Source organism: Macaca thibetana, chromosome 8, assembly GCF_024542745.1.
Source record: "Macaca thibetana thibetana isolate TM-01 chromosome 8, ASM2454274v1, whole genome shotgun sequence".
Classification (NCBI taxonomy): Eukaryota; Metazoa; Chordata; class Mammalia; order Primates; family Cercopithecidae; genus Macaca; species Macaca thibetana.
Window position 1 is genome coordinate 126,614,479 of NC_065585.1, and position 15,035 is coordinate 126,629,513.

The 15,035-nt window shown below is 33.2% G+C and overlaps 1 protein-coding gene across 4 annotated transcripts in view; it reads right to left on the reverse strand.

Annotated features, from left to right (window-relative positions):
• The window catches only part of MICU3 (mitochondrial calcium uptake family member 3), an 89,325-nt gene that overhangs the window by 14,725 nt on the left and 59,565 nt on the right, over window positions 1-15,035 (reverse strand). For 2 of the 4 annotated variants that reach the window (XM_050801820.1, XM_050801823.1), the window contains 3 exons: window positions 14,884-14,922; window positions 6,985-7,080; window positions 465-565 (listed from right to left, as the gene is read on the reverse strand). In XM_050801820.1, coding sequence (XP_050657777.1) covers window positions 465-565; window positions 6,985-7,080; window positions 14,884-14,922 — 236 coding nt within the window. The remainder of the gene's footprint in view (window positions 1-464; window positions 566-6,984; window positions 7,081-14,883; window positions 14,923-15,035) is intronic. The other 2 variants (XM_050801822.1, XM_050801824.1) reach the window with 2 other exon arrangements.

The window sequence follows — 15,035 nt, forward strand, 5'->3', positions numbered from 1 at the left end:
CTGTAAATGAGAATGAAAAGAGCACAGGATCTATGAGGCTTTACCACTTAATGGTGGTAGCACCTGGGGCAAATAACCTAGCCTTTCAGGGGTGTAGTTTCCTCATCTATAACCTGGGGATAACAAAGTACCTTGCAGAGTAGTAATGATACTTAAACTACTTGTTACTATCACTGCAGCTTATTGAGACAAGGAATTGGCAACATACTTTCTTCTGACTATATAGAAGATAACAATTCAGATATCTGGAATTTTAAAAAATCGTTCAGTAACTTCCTGTTATAATTATCAATATAACCACTGGTATGTAGGTACTGATAAATGTGGGTATTTATTATACAGAGGATCTTATTTAAGATTAAAGTAACAAAGGAGGTGAGTATTGCTGTACTAGACAATGTCTAAAGATCCTTCTGATTTCAGTAGGCTAATAATTTTTAATAAAAATATAAAAATAAGCTCACCTATAAAAATCTTCAAAGTTGAGCTCAGCTTTTCCTTTCTTTCCAAAAAAGTGTACAAGAAGTGTAGTATCTGTTACTAAACTTGTGATGTCATCAGCACGCTTAAAAATAAATCACAATTTGAAAGTTAGCTTCAATAAAAGAAACAGAATAGGGATACCCAATATCTCTCAAATAATTTTGTTATCGACATACAAACATCAAGAATGTAAATATATTAATATTGGAATGAAAAACACAGGCACATTAATACATGCAATTATAGTTAAAATAAAGCTCACATTTTAGTAATCGAACTTTGAATGAAACTGATCTTTGTACTCAAAAAATTTTGAAGGTATAAGAAATGTTCAACCTCAAATTATGCATATAGCAGTCTATCTTTTAAATTATCTAAAATAATTGAAATCCTTTAATAATCATCTAAATATTCTATTTTTATTCAAGTAATTCAGTTTGGATTTTCCTAATCAATCTGAAAAATTATTTTTTTTAAATGATGTTCCAAAGAGATATTGAATAAATGGGGCTGACACAAGAATGGTCCCAAGCTTCACAAAACAGCTTCCTTTAACCATTATATTCTGTAATTACGATACTTTAATGGATACTGTATTTGGAAACAGAAAAACTAAAGTAATAATATGATCTTAAAAATTTATATGATCTACAATTTTTTCAAAGTCTTACATAACTTGTCAAATGGATAAAAAATTAATTCCAGAGACTTTTCCTTTTCCACTCAACTTAATAAACTAAGTTCCAAGTATTTTCTTAAAACTGCTTGGTTATAGTCCTTATAAAGTATAATGGCCTATGAAAATCATCCACCTTCCTTTAATGTAGCTTTATAGATCTTCCTTTTCTCTCCTTCCCTTCCTTCCTTCCTTCTCCAGTTGGCCATTAACTCATTTCATAAACTTAGGTACAAAAAGCATAAAATTCAAAGGATTGTAACTTTCCTATACATCATCCTAGGAAATGTGAAAAAAAGAGTTTAAATAATCCTATTTTTTATTCAAGAAAAATAGCTGTAGATAGGCACATAGTTTTATTACTTTTTGTCCAGAACCCTGATAGTACTCCACAGAAAACATAAGACAGAAAACAAATACTTCTCTACAAAGGATCAGTCTTCTGTGGCTGCTGACCAAAAGTCTCATTCATCCATACACTAAACTTTCATATTCCTTTGATTCCTCACAGCCCCTCTTCCTAATCTTTCATAAAGATGGCAATTTTATCCTTCATAACATTTGTTAAATCTTTATTTCCTTTCTCCATGGACCAAATCTGCTTCTCTTTTAATGATTAACATGGAGTAACAGAGACCACATCTGATTTCCCCTGCACATGTCCCCTTTTAATGCATTAAAATCTGTTTCTAAAGTGACTAATTATTCACATTTGTCTTAAAAACTCCAGCATGTAGGGTATCTATACTTTAAATTATCTAAAACTGTTGACATTCTTTAGTAATCGTTTAAATATTCTACTTACATTTAAGTAATTTAGTTTAGATTTTCCTAATCATTCCAGCATATAACCTCCTTATCATTGGTTTGGTAGATCTCTACTACTACTACTCAGTTTACTCTGCTGAGAAATCCCAAGTATCCTCCATAGCTGGGATACCTGAGAAGTTGTCTACAATAAAACCAACTTCTTTGAGGATTTGATAGTGGTTTGATCTGTTTGCCAGGAGAAAAAAAATACAGCCAGGTAGCCAAGTGTCACATACTATGTTTTAAATGCATCTTCTTGAACAAGCTTCTTATGAAAGTTGAGGAATATTAGTGGTGCCAGTCTTTTGGGGATCCATAAGTGAGAGGAGACTAGTATAATTGGAGTAGCTCTAAAAGGCATTACTTTCCCCAGAACTTTAAGTTGAAGAGGCAGCCTGCTCTAATAGAACAACATTTAAAATCAGAAGACCTGGGTCACTGACTTTTTTTTTACCTTCAGCTTTCTTATCTATAAAATGGGAACAATCCTAACCGTAACAACAATTTTGCGGATAAAGTTAAAATATAAGCAACCAAATGTTCTTATTAGTAGTCATAAGACGCAAATAACTTTTGGGAAAAAAGAAATCTGATATTAATTATAGGCACTCTTTTTGTGATTTAATAGAGTCTAGCTTAATAAGTTTATTATCTTATTTATTATCAGTTTAAATTAGTAGGAGGAGGAACTATTTCAGAGGTTATTCCACCCCTGAGTGCAGCATAAGAGTAGAGGCTCTTGCCTCTGTCCGGAAGCTAGAAGAATGGGGTGAGAGGAAAGGAGACAGAGTAGATTAGAAGGGGGAAATGGTGGTTTTGAAAAAGTTGCTTACTTCACAAATAGCCAGTATTGTGGTGAGCAAATAAGATGGTTTAAGAGTCAGATTGCTGGCTTTGAATCCAGACACTTCTCATTATTTAAGTGACCTTACAGAAGTTAATCTGTTGAGGATATCACTATCTTTTTTTTTTTTTTTTTTTTTTTTTTGAGACGGAGTCTTGTTCTGTCGCCCAGGCTGGAGTGCAGTGGCCAGATCTCCGCTCACTGCAAGCTCCGCCTCCCGGGTTCACGCCATTCTCCTGCCTCAGCTACAGGCGCCTGCCACCTCGCCCGGCTAGTTTTTTGTATTTTTTTAGTAGAGAGGGGGTTTCACCGTGTTAGCCAGGAGGCCGAGACGGGCGGATCACGAGGTCAGGAGGATATCACTATCTTAAGGAATAATAATAGTATCTATCCCAAAGGCTTGCGGTAAGGATGAGATAACACATTTAAATCATTTAGCCCTGTGACTAGTGTACTGTAAATGCTTACTAAGTGTTAGCTATTATTATGTATTTTTATCAAATATATTTCAGGACACTGAAAAGGGACTAGACAAGACAGAAAAGATAAGAACGTTGAGGCCAGGCGCGGTGGCTCACGCCTGTAATCCCAGCACTTTGGGAGGCCAAGGCGGGTGGATCACGAGGTCCAGAGATCGAGACCATCCTGGCTAACACAGTGAAACCCTGTCTCTACTAAAAATACAAAAAATCAGCCGGGCGCCTGTAGTCCCAGCTACTCGGGAGGCTGAGGCAGGAGAGTGGCACGAACCCTGGAGGCAGAGCTTGCAGTGAGCCTGAGCTTGCAGTGAGCCGAGATAGCGCCACTGCACCCCAGCCTGGGCAACACAGCCAGACTCTGTCTCAAAAAAAAAAAAAAAAAAAAAAAGGAAAGAAAAGAAAAGAAGAATGTTGAATCGTAATAAAAAAAGATTTTTACATCGTACACTCTTACTTCTTTTTTGCTGTTGAAATTACATATTATATACATCTGGAAAAAAAGCCTTAAAATGAGTGGTTATAGGAACACCAAAAGTTAGTGAATTCAGATAACATAATTAAGGAATGTTTTCTTACAGTGTGAGATGTCCTTTTCAAGACACAGTATACTAAAATAAGATGGCTTTGTCTTATACAGGTTTTAAATAATGACCTCATTCAGCCAGTTTTTGTCATGCCCACAGAGCAGAGATCTTCACTTAACAGTCTTTCAGCATCAAAATCTTATGAGATGTATGTTGCACTTATCCAGATAATCCAGATCCAGTGAGGCATAAGTAACAGTGACAACAGAGAGATGAAAATGAAAATGGGGAAAACTTTTCCCCCACTCAGAGAAACAGAGTACTGCTCAGTCACTGAAAACTATACCAATGTCCTTGGTATCCTAACAGTGTTACATAACTTACATCACCCAAGGATTGAGATGAAAATAGAGACTTTAATCCTGTGATTCTTGTGCTTATTGTTAAAATAAACTGAATTCAGGTGTTTTCATAACAAAGGGAGAAAAAGCCACAAAAGAACCCCGTGGACCATTTATACAAAGGACATTATCTTACTTTGCTTTGATTAAAAACTATTTAAAATGATTTCATCAAAAATAAAATAAACAAAACTTGCATGAAATATATCAAACTATTAAAGGGCTTAAAAATATTCTTTTAACATGTTTTTATTGATTATAATGTGATAACAACCCTATGAAATATCCAAAGACTGGAGGAAATCTTCAAACTTTTCATTTTGTTAATAAAGTTTTTGAATAACCTATTGAAATTTACCAAGAATATGTAATTGAACGCAAATTGAAAGCAAAATTTTACATTTCATCTGTAGAACTCAAAACAGTATTTACAATTTTGACACTGACAGACTGTATTCAACAGTTGCATAATATACTCATCATACTGCACTAAGAATTTATTATATATGATCTTGGTTAGAAAGTGGTCTTAGCTATGATACTCAAATTTTCATTACATGGTTTCACAGTAATTGGAGACACAGAGTTTTACTGTAATTTTAAAAATCTATGGTTAGAAACAGCTCCAGACTAGAATATGAGGGGCTAATATCCAATTTCCCTATACTATTTAGAGATTTTATCTCAGTAATTACATATTAAATATATAACAAATAAATACAAATAACAAATAGATTTCCAAGCCTTCTTTCTGAACCAATTTGAATCCTGAAATACTAATACTGTAAACAGTTCTGTATTCCACTGGTATTCACAGTAACCTATAAGGATTTATATAATTAGTTGTAACTGAACTGTAGTTAATTCTCAATTATTATTCTAATGTGGGACGGTAGTAACAGATACTCCCCAAGTAATTATTTTATTTGGAACACAATATTTAAGTTTTGTTTTCTTTTCCTCTTTTTCCTTTCTTTCTTCTCTCTATCAGATTTACTTTCAGGGAATTTGATTCAATTCATTCATTAATTTAGCAGCTTAGAATCAGTATATGGATTAATTACAGCCAATAGTGTGCTGTCAAACTGAACTGTCCAGAATTTAAAAAAAAAAAAAAGGCCGATTTGTAATGTTGGCCAGTTTCTGTGATATTCATATTCCTATTATAGCCACTTTCAAGTACCAAAGGGGGTGTCACACAGTGTTGAGTTGGGAAGAGGTGTGCAGAATTAATTAGCTCTGTAAAAGCCCACCAGCTCCAGCCTATCTACAATAGAACCATATACATTTTCCAAAGATCTTAAACAAATCATATAATTCTCTGAGTACACAGGACCTGACTGGTTTTCTGATATTAAACTTACCAAGATTTAAGTTAAATTCAATCTCTAATTAGCAGATTTTGTCTAACTGAGAATGTCTACCAGAGTTAAATGGGATTAAGATGGTTGGAGGCTGGAAGGTGGATACTCTAGTATGGGGAGAGACAATGATATGACCGTTGATTTGAAGCATGGAAGCTAGGACACAGTTGACTTGTAGGGACTCTAAGAGGTAATGTTCCCAGTTGCTCTTATTTTTAAGCGCTGACTACTACAATGTACCTATGTAAATGATTACAAAATAAAGTGCTTCTAAAATATCTGTAAATGGAACATCTGCCATGTCATACCTAAACATGGTTCACTTTTAAAAGGTAATTTTAAAAGGTAATTGTTGGTCATAATTACATCACAGTTATATATCACAGACATATTAAACATAGGACAAAATACTTTATTTGCTTTGGGACTTTAAAATTGAGCAAGGGTGACAAAATTAACATTTTGAAGTGTTTGCCCTAGTCTAGATATGTCAATAGAGTAACACTGTAATACATGGATAACAGAAGTCACAACTGATTCCAGTTTACTTCTCCAGATATTTTTAGGTATAACTTTTAAAAGTTAAAGTCTAGAAAAAGAAATGAGAAGCCCACTTTAAAGAGAAAGAGATAATGAAAAATAAATCTCAGTATTTATGAAAAGTCTTTTCTGGTAAGACTGCTAGCTGCCTCTAATAAAGTTCTTAGGAAAAATTCTTAATAAGAAACACAAAACAGTGTTTCTAAGATACGGCCCATCTTGAAAAACTAGAAATCCCTATTGACAGTGTCGTAAGAATGGGATAATGGAAGCAGTCTACTCCAATGCAGCAGTAAGATACAGATCTGTACGAAATTCAAAAACGGTAATAAAACTGAAATAAGGTCGGTCTGCTTTTTATTTTCACTATGCACTGGCAATCTTAATGTCAAGGTAAAATATTCCTCCCTTCCTTGACTGGCTGTTCCTACTACCATACCTTCTCAAACTCCCATACCCCGGGCCCTTGGTAAGCCACTCACTATCAATACTGGGAAATTTGTTTAAATCTAACATAATTCTAAAGAGTCAGGTATCTTTTATTGGGGGAAACATTTCAGCACTTCATGTAACATGGTAAATTGTAAGCTTAAAAGATTCAGTGAAACTTTAAAATACATATATTCTAATTTCTACATAGAGATCCTTACGTAAAAAAAAATGTCATTTCCTTTTAGTTAAGTTGAACTGTCAAAGCTGACGTATTCAAATACACAGTTTATATACAGTAATTTTTGCTGTACTAAAAAAATGGAAAATGTAACATACATGTTGGGTTTCATCACTGTGACTCTAAAATGAAATGAGGACTAGATTAACAAGATGGCAAATAGTACAAGGACCTTGTTGAGGCTTAATTATACCTCTGCGAGGTCTGAAAACAGTGCTTGGCTTGTGTTACGTCTCAGTGTATCCCAATAGCTTCTGGAGACAAGTTCCTCAGCATCTGTTTTAAGAACCTGTAGAAGTTTTAAGAAGCACAACTGAAATCTAAAGAATAGTCACAAAGAATGATAATTTATACACTTTAAATCTAACCAACCTTGCAAAGGAAACACATTAGCTTACCTTTTTTTCTTGTTTGTTTTGTTTTCTGCTGTGCACAACAGTATTGTATTACACTGCTGGTAACTCACATACTTTCAAAGGTGTAATGGTATATAACCACTATTTCTAAGTACAATGTAGCTTTGTCGAAAAGAATCAAATTCTCCGATCTCTCCTTCTGCCCTTCTACTGAAACGTGTATAACTTCTAAGAAAGGGTGAAAAAAATTCTATTCACACTTTGTGTGAACTAAATTTGTTTGGGAAAAATTTTGGCAATTTTGTAGCAACCTATTAAAAGATAAATTATTGTTGGCTATCATACATCTTGCTGGTATATCAAAGATTCAAAATAACCTTATCTATACTTTACAGAAACAAAGTTTAAATTCATCCCAAGCTTGTCAAAAATAAAATAGGCTTGTTTTAAGTCAAAGCACTCAAAACTACTTGAGATTTGGCAGGTGTTTCTATTGTGAATGGTTAAGGTACTTCTTATTCTTTTTTTACAAGGACAGGATACTAAATTCTATCTGAGAACAGGGTGGTCTGAAGGAGATACCAGGAAGTGTAGATTAAGAAGTGTAGTCAAATCACTCTAGGAAGATGTCAAACTGCAAGCCTAACTTGGATCCCCATAAACAAAAATAATTAAACCCAGTTTCTGTCAGGATTTATCAGGGAAGATTTCACAGTTTCTCAGGTGATCTTTTGGTTAATGTGAGATGAAATGCTGCATGGTGTACTCAAGAGTGACTGGATGAAAATAGAACTTTTCTTTCTTTCATTTTGCCTTAATCTTTAAAAGTCCAGTGCTACTAAAAAAATTATATGCATCTAGCAATTATTTCAAAGGTCCTCTAAGTTTTAATTCACTATTACTAACTAGAAACACTGCCCACTGCCTATATTTTAATAAAATCTTTATAAAATGTTAATAAAGTATTATTTAGCAGGAACCATTTACATAACACAGACATAAATATTACCGTAACTATAAATGTAGCAAATTGACAGAGAATCTGCATCACTCCCTTTATAATGATACAAGCTTTAACTAAGCAGTTATAAATTAAACAGGTAAAACTAGCTAAATATAGAACTAATACAGTTCATTTTCTTTTACATAGATATGGAATAACCTCAGTAAATACCAGCTAGATCAAATGCTTGATCTGAAAATATTATTTACACATTTTGAATGTGGATGCATTTTAAAACTTCAATTCAGAAGGTTAATATGTGATAAAGAAAGGGATTGTTAAACCCACCAAACTAGAAAATACGGCTTACTGTGCACTATTATTAGAAGAGTAGCAGGAACGATTCACTTTGTGAAGCCATGCCTCATCCTTACTTCCAAACACTGTCCACCATCACACACACACACACAAATATATTTATAACATATTAAAAGCTAAAATTAGTTTAACCAATCATATATTTTGTGGGCAAGAAAAAAAAGTAAATATATTAATTATCTCCAAATGTTGGGGTTAGGATATTTTTAATTTTCGTCTTGCTTTCCCATATTTGAAAATATTTTGAAAATGTGTATTTATCTATCAGGATAATATACAACTTTTCGAATTTAAAAAGTCTTATTTAGAACATAACAGTTTTACAAGTGTCCTGCCGCAGAAAGCTTTTCTGGTTCATCATTTGGCCTCAGGGATTAAATTATGCTAGAATATACTACTGAATTGCTGTAACTGGATATATTTGTTTTTGTTTTATCTTACATCATCTTTTAAATAATTACAAAGTTTCAGAGGGCAGAAACAATATCCTTACAGCAACTATTGCTGCAGGAAAAAACAGCTAATAAATGAGTGATATGCCTGGCACTCTCACTGATTCCTATGTATGTATCTGTTCTGGAGACAGTTTTAAATTTTTTAAACAACAATTTGAACGACGAAGTTCAGAGTAAATTCTTAGAATACGCAAACTAGTAGGAATTTTTAACACCAGGAAAATATAATACAATAAGGATATTTTACATAAGCTTAAAGTAGCAATGAAAGTCAGACTAGATTTTAATAGCAAGAAATGCAAAGCAAATATAAAACCAGAACATATCTATGCATACAGGCTAAGTAAGGAAACGCTGATACAGAAAAATGCCCAGGTGTAACTGGGCACTGTGATGGCTGTGAAACAGACCACTATGATGCTTTGATATGTAAATAGGCCAATATGCCAAGACTTCCTGAAGTTTTCTCTGTTATCTTTGTTTGCTATCTGAGCTACTGGCCCCTTGACCAGATGTCATGTTAAGTGTGTAGACCTTCATTAAAAGAGGTAAAAGAATATACAGATAGGAAGCCCAGAACTTCACAAATGAAAGGCATAGGCAAAATGATGTCCTGGATGTAGTGTGTCCTGTAAGTCTGACACATTTTTTGCTTAAGTTCAGAGTCTGTTATTGATAGAACTTTCTTAAACTTTGTAGTTTTGGTCAAAAGTGCCCAATGCCTTTTTGGCTGAGCCAAAGCAGGATCCCTTTCAAGGCATTCCATGCCACATATGACTGAAAGGGAGGAAGGTAGCAAGAAAGGAAGAGACAAAAAAGGAAAAGAGGAAGGAAAGAAGGAAATAAAGAGGGAAGGAGGAAAGGAGGGAAAAAGGAAGTTAGGAGGAAAGAAGATTGATTTAGAGATATCACTGTGGTAAGCAGAATAATGGCTCCCTAAAGTTCCCGTGTTCAGACAGCCAAATACCCTGTCTGAATAAAGGGTCTAAGAAGGTTCTATTCAGAGATTAAACAAACTAGGGGAAAATAAAGTAACAGTCCATAGGAACAGACAGTAAAGTACACTGTCTTTGCTATTAGTGATATTTAAACACAAACACACACACACAAATTAAAACTATATCTTTATACTTCATGTCACCATGACAACCATGGCCCTAAAAACTGTAATCTGAGACTTGTTATTTAAAGTGACATGGGACTGCACCCCAGGTATATCATAGGAAAAAAAGAAAAAGAAAACGGAACACAATCCTCCCAGGGAGAACATATCCTTAATCTAGTCCTCAAAGAATCTGAACAGAGACAACAATTGTATGCTCACAACGCAAAACTGCTGAAGACAAAAGAACATAAGCCACCCTAAGTGAGAGCCAGCAGAAACAACAGAACCAGATGTGCAGACTTCCAACACCGAAATGGTTAGATATGAAATGCAAAATAACTTTGATAACTTTGAAAAATACGAAGCTAGATCTGAAAGGATTATTCAGGAAAAAACAGACAATCGAAAATTGTTGTACTCTTAGAAAAATAGCCAAGTAAAACTCTCAGAAATTTAACCACTGAAATTTAACATCAGATTACATATATCTCTAGTAGAATTCATGAACCGGAAGATAAATATGAAGAATGCAGCATGAAAAGATAAAAATATGGCAAACTGTTAAGGAGAAATTAAGAGGCATAGAAGAATGAATTTTTTTTAAAATATTTGGTGTGAGTGTGCATACAGCACTACTGCTGCATACTCAAGTACCATGGTGGTTGTCTTCAGAAAGAACACCTGTGTGATGATTTGTGTTGCAAGCTGAACTAGCCACTTTTTTCATGAGCCACCACTTTTACCTGAAAGAACAACTAATAGACAAACCATGGTTATTCAGATTTCAGTATGTGGCAGACATTTTTTTGAAAATGAACCAAGCAAGAGCCTGTCACTTCAAAGTAAACAACTGACAGTATTTATTGCCAAAATAACATACTGCAACAGATTGAATGCAAAACAGCTATGAGAAACCAGCTGTCTTCTGGTAAGCCAGACATTAAAGAGATTGGCAAAAAATGTAAAACAATACCACTCTCCTCACTACATTTTTGAAGTTATTTTTCTAAATTAAAAAGTTTATGTTAACATATAATGAGTTTTTAAATTATTGTTTTAAAATAGACTAATATTTTTAAAAATCTCAGTTATAACTTCTAATTCGGTAAATATACAATATATAACCTATGTAAACAAAATCTCTTTTGGATCCTCAACAACTTTCGACATGTAATAGGATCACAGACCACAATGCTTGAAAGCCACTGTTTACAGTAAAAAAAGTGAATTAACTAGGACTACATACAACACAGATGAAACTGGCAATCATGATTTGTTGAGCCCAAGAAACAAGAGACAGAAACATTCATATAACATGATGCCAGTTACATAAACTACAAAAAGGGGTAAAACTAAACTATACTGTTTAGGATGCATAAGTAGGTGTTAAAACCATAGAACAAAGCAAGTGAGTGATTTACATAAAAGTCATGATTGTGTTTATCTTTTGAAAGACATTGAGGGATTATGAGTGGGGATACACATGAAGGGGATTCGTGGTATATGGCAGTATTTTACTTCTTCATCTATATGGTGGTTATAATTCTATCATTATTTATTTTATTGTATATTTACATTTTAATTATAGAAAATTCCTGAACTAAAATATATTTTAAAAATCAGGGAAAGTTTCATCATCACTACAGAAAAAAAAGAAAGTGGTATAAAACACTAAAATAGAGGTAGGTAGTATATTTATTCTGATAACTAAAAGAGATTTTAGGGCAAAAAACATTTCTAGAGATCTAGGGATAGGATATAATAGAGGACTCAATTCACTAAGACGATATAAATAATCTATAATCTTATACAGGTAACAATTCAAAATATATAAAACAAACATTAAGAAAATTGTAAGTAGAAGTTAACAAATCTATTGTAACATATAATTTAACATACTAATTGAGAAATCAAGCAGACAAAAACATTAGTAATGACATAGAAGATTTAAAACACATAACTAACATGCTTGGTAATATATATTTGTATATATTACAATCCTGTATCCCAAATTGGAGAATACACATTGTTTTCAAATACAGATCATTTAAGAATATTGATATTGTTTTAGTCCATAAAAAAGTCTCAAAATACATCAAAGAATCAGTATAAAAACTGGTATATTTTCTGTCGGCAATGAAACTAGGAGAATTAAGAATATTATTTTTAAAAAATCCTGTAATGCATGCCAAAGTCAAATGTACTTGACTTTTGGCATTATTTATCCTTTTGAATTTTTGTACTTCTTTTCATCACTGTGCAATGATGAAATTAAGAGTTGACCACATGAGAAATATGAAAAGAATCAGGGTTATTTGGAACAGAAAAGGTTATAAGGTAACAGCTGTCTTCAAGAATACAAAAGTGTATGCTTAGTTTTATACTGTAGCAGGACATACTGTGATGGAAAATAGGCATAATCTACTGTAAGAGTGATTAAATTTTAGAAGAGTCCACTACAGGGACCACAGAATCTCTATCTCCATAGTAAAAAGCCAAGCAGGTCACTGCTTTCCCTGAGGAAACTTCTTCCTAAAGGTAGAAACTGGCTCTTATAAATTTCTTAGTTTAAATCCAGCTCTGTGATCTATACTTAAATTAGATACTTGAGTTAATTTACAACTCTGGAAACTAGCAGATAATTGCTAGTTAATTCATAACACCATACTAATCGATTTGTATAATACTTGTATCAATGATATTTCATATACATTTTCAGGCTGCTGGAATTTTTTTAACTGTAAATGAATTTCCCTTGTTTGCTTGTAGTTTATGAAAATAACTCCTTATTGAGCAAATATTTTTCTAGTATAGGAAATATAGTTTAACTAACCAAGTAAACTCACAAGGGAGTCGAAAAATCCTGTAACATTTAAGACTGTATGTAAAAATGACATTGTTACATCAGTTTATCGTGTGCATTTTACATAAAAGCTGTCTTCTATAAAATGAAATAAAGAAAAAATATATTACCACAATAAAATGTAAAAATCATAATTTTTTTATTGAACAGGTATAATATAAATAAAATTTGTGATTTAAGTCTGCTTCTCAATATTATTCTCATTAATGACTGCAATTTGCATATGTAGTTTAAACTAGAGCAATATTAGCATCCATTTTCTTTTAGCAACATTATTCTAAGATGTTTTTTTTTTTTTAATGTATAATCACCCTATATGAAAATTTCTTATGAGATTAAGGGAAAAATAAAAATTGTCAAAGTTAGAAAAATGGTTCATACAATGATGACATATTACATTAGAAAAATAAATCATAGGTCAGGCATGGTAGCTCACGCCTGTAATCCCAGCATTTTGGGAGGCCAAAGTGGGTTGATCACAAGGTCAGGAGATCGAGACCATCCTGGCCAAAATGGTGAAACCCAGTCTCTACTAAAAATACAAAAATTAGCTAGGCGTGGTGGTGTGTGCCTGTAAATCTCAGCTTCTTGGGAGGCTGAGGCAGGAGAATCACTTGAAACAGGGAGTCGGAGGTTGCAGTGAGCTGAGATTGTGCCACTGCACTCCAGCTGGGAGACAGAGCGAAACTCCGTCTAAAAAAAAAAAAATCATAAAGTCTTAGGTATTGTATGGCATATGGCATTATAATCTGTGAGACTTTCATCTTACACATTCTAGAAATTTTTGAAATCGTTAAGAGTAATCCTTTAAAAATTTAAAGGAAATGACAGGCTTTACTTAATGGAAAAGAGTAGTGATTTCTGTAGAAAAAAATTTAAAGTATCTTACGAGTAATCAAAATTATTTATATGGATCCTATGGACTTGGCTTGTTTCTCAACCCACTGCAGGTCCATTTTGTATAACGGGGAAAAACATCTTGGGTTTAGTTTATGGTGATCAGCCTCCAGTAGCTGTTTAAATCTATAACAAAAATTAGTTTTTATAGTTGGGAATTTTGATTACATATCCAATATAGGAGGCAACACACCTACTTTTAGAATTGTACACTACAACTAGAATACTTTTAGCTGGATAATATTAAATCAAATCAGTGACCCTGAATTCAAGGGCTCCTATGATGGAATCTGTATAAATTGAGGGATCCTTGTAGGAGGCTTAAGGAGCCTTGGAGAAATCAAGTGAACTGTACATGTTTACATTCAAAAAGGGCCATGGCCTGTTCTTCTTTAGTAGCTGGGCTAACCAAAAGTGCTGACTTTCTCAGGAGAAAAGAAAGAAGAAAGCTCAGCATAAGAAGAAGAGTACAACTAGAAGTTCATCTACAGAAATTCACAATTTTTTCAAGACAAGTCTGAAAGTCATTATCCTCTTTAGAAATAATATGATAAACTGATATAAACATATCAAGTAGCAGCTTACACCAGATTTTTGTGCAGAGCAGAGGAAACGGCAGGAAACAAAGGCTTTGAAAAAAATTGTGAGCAAAAGTGAAAATGAAAAAAAGTCTATCCATTAAGACACTTCTTTATTAGAACTGAACAAAGACTGTACATAAGATGGATAGATCTGGTTCATAAAATACCTGTGTTCTGCAGGAACATAGCCTGAGAATCTGCTCTCTCTACATAACTCTTCAAATACTGCTAAAAAATATAAAATTTCAATTATTATGTTTTAGTTGTTGTACACTTACCTTTTCCTTATTTCAATCTAAAGTTAAAGATACATAATTATTCTGCATATTTTAGTCTTTGCATAAATCTAGGAATGAAATGTAACATTAAGGCTTCACTGCACGTATTGTATTCAATAAATTCTAAAACATTCTACGAATAAACAGCAGCTATAGCTTTATATAAAGAAATAACATTATCAAGTATAACAGGTGAGGGCTATATACATAAAGAACATTTAAAGTATTGTACATACACTATTAGTAGGAGAATGGTATCCATAAAGTTGAAGACGCTGACATACAGCACAAAGGGCCAAATGAAGTGTCATATTTCAGAATGAACCCAAGTACAGCAAAAGAAAAAAGGAAAAAGACGACAAAATAATCAATTAGGAAGGGCAAATCA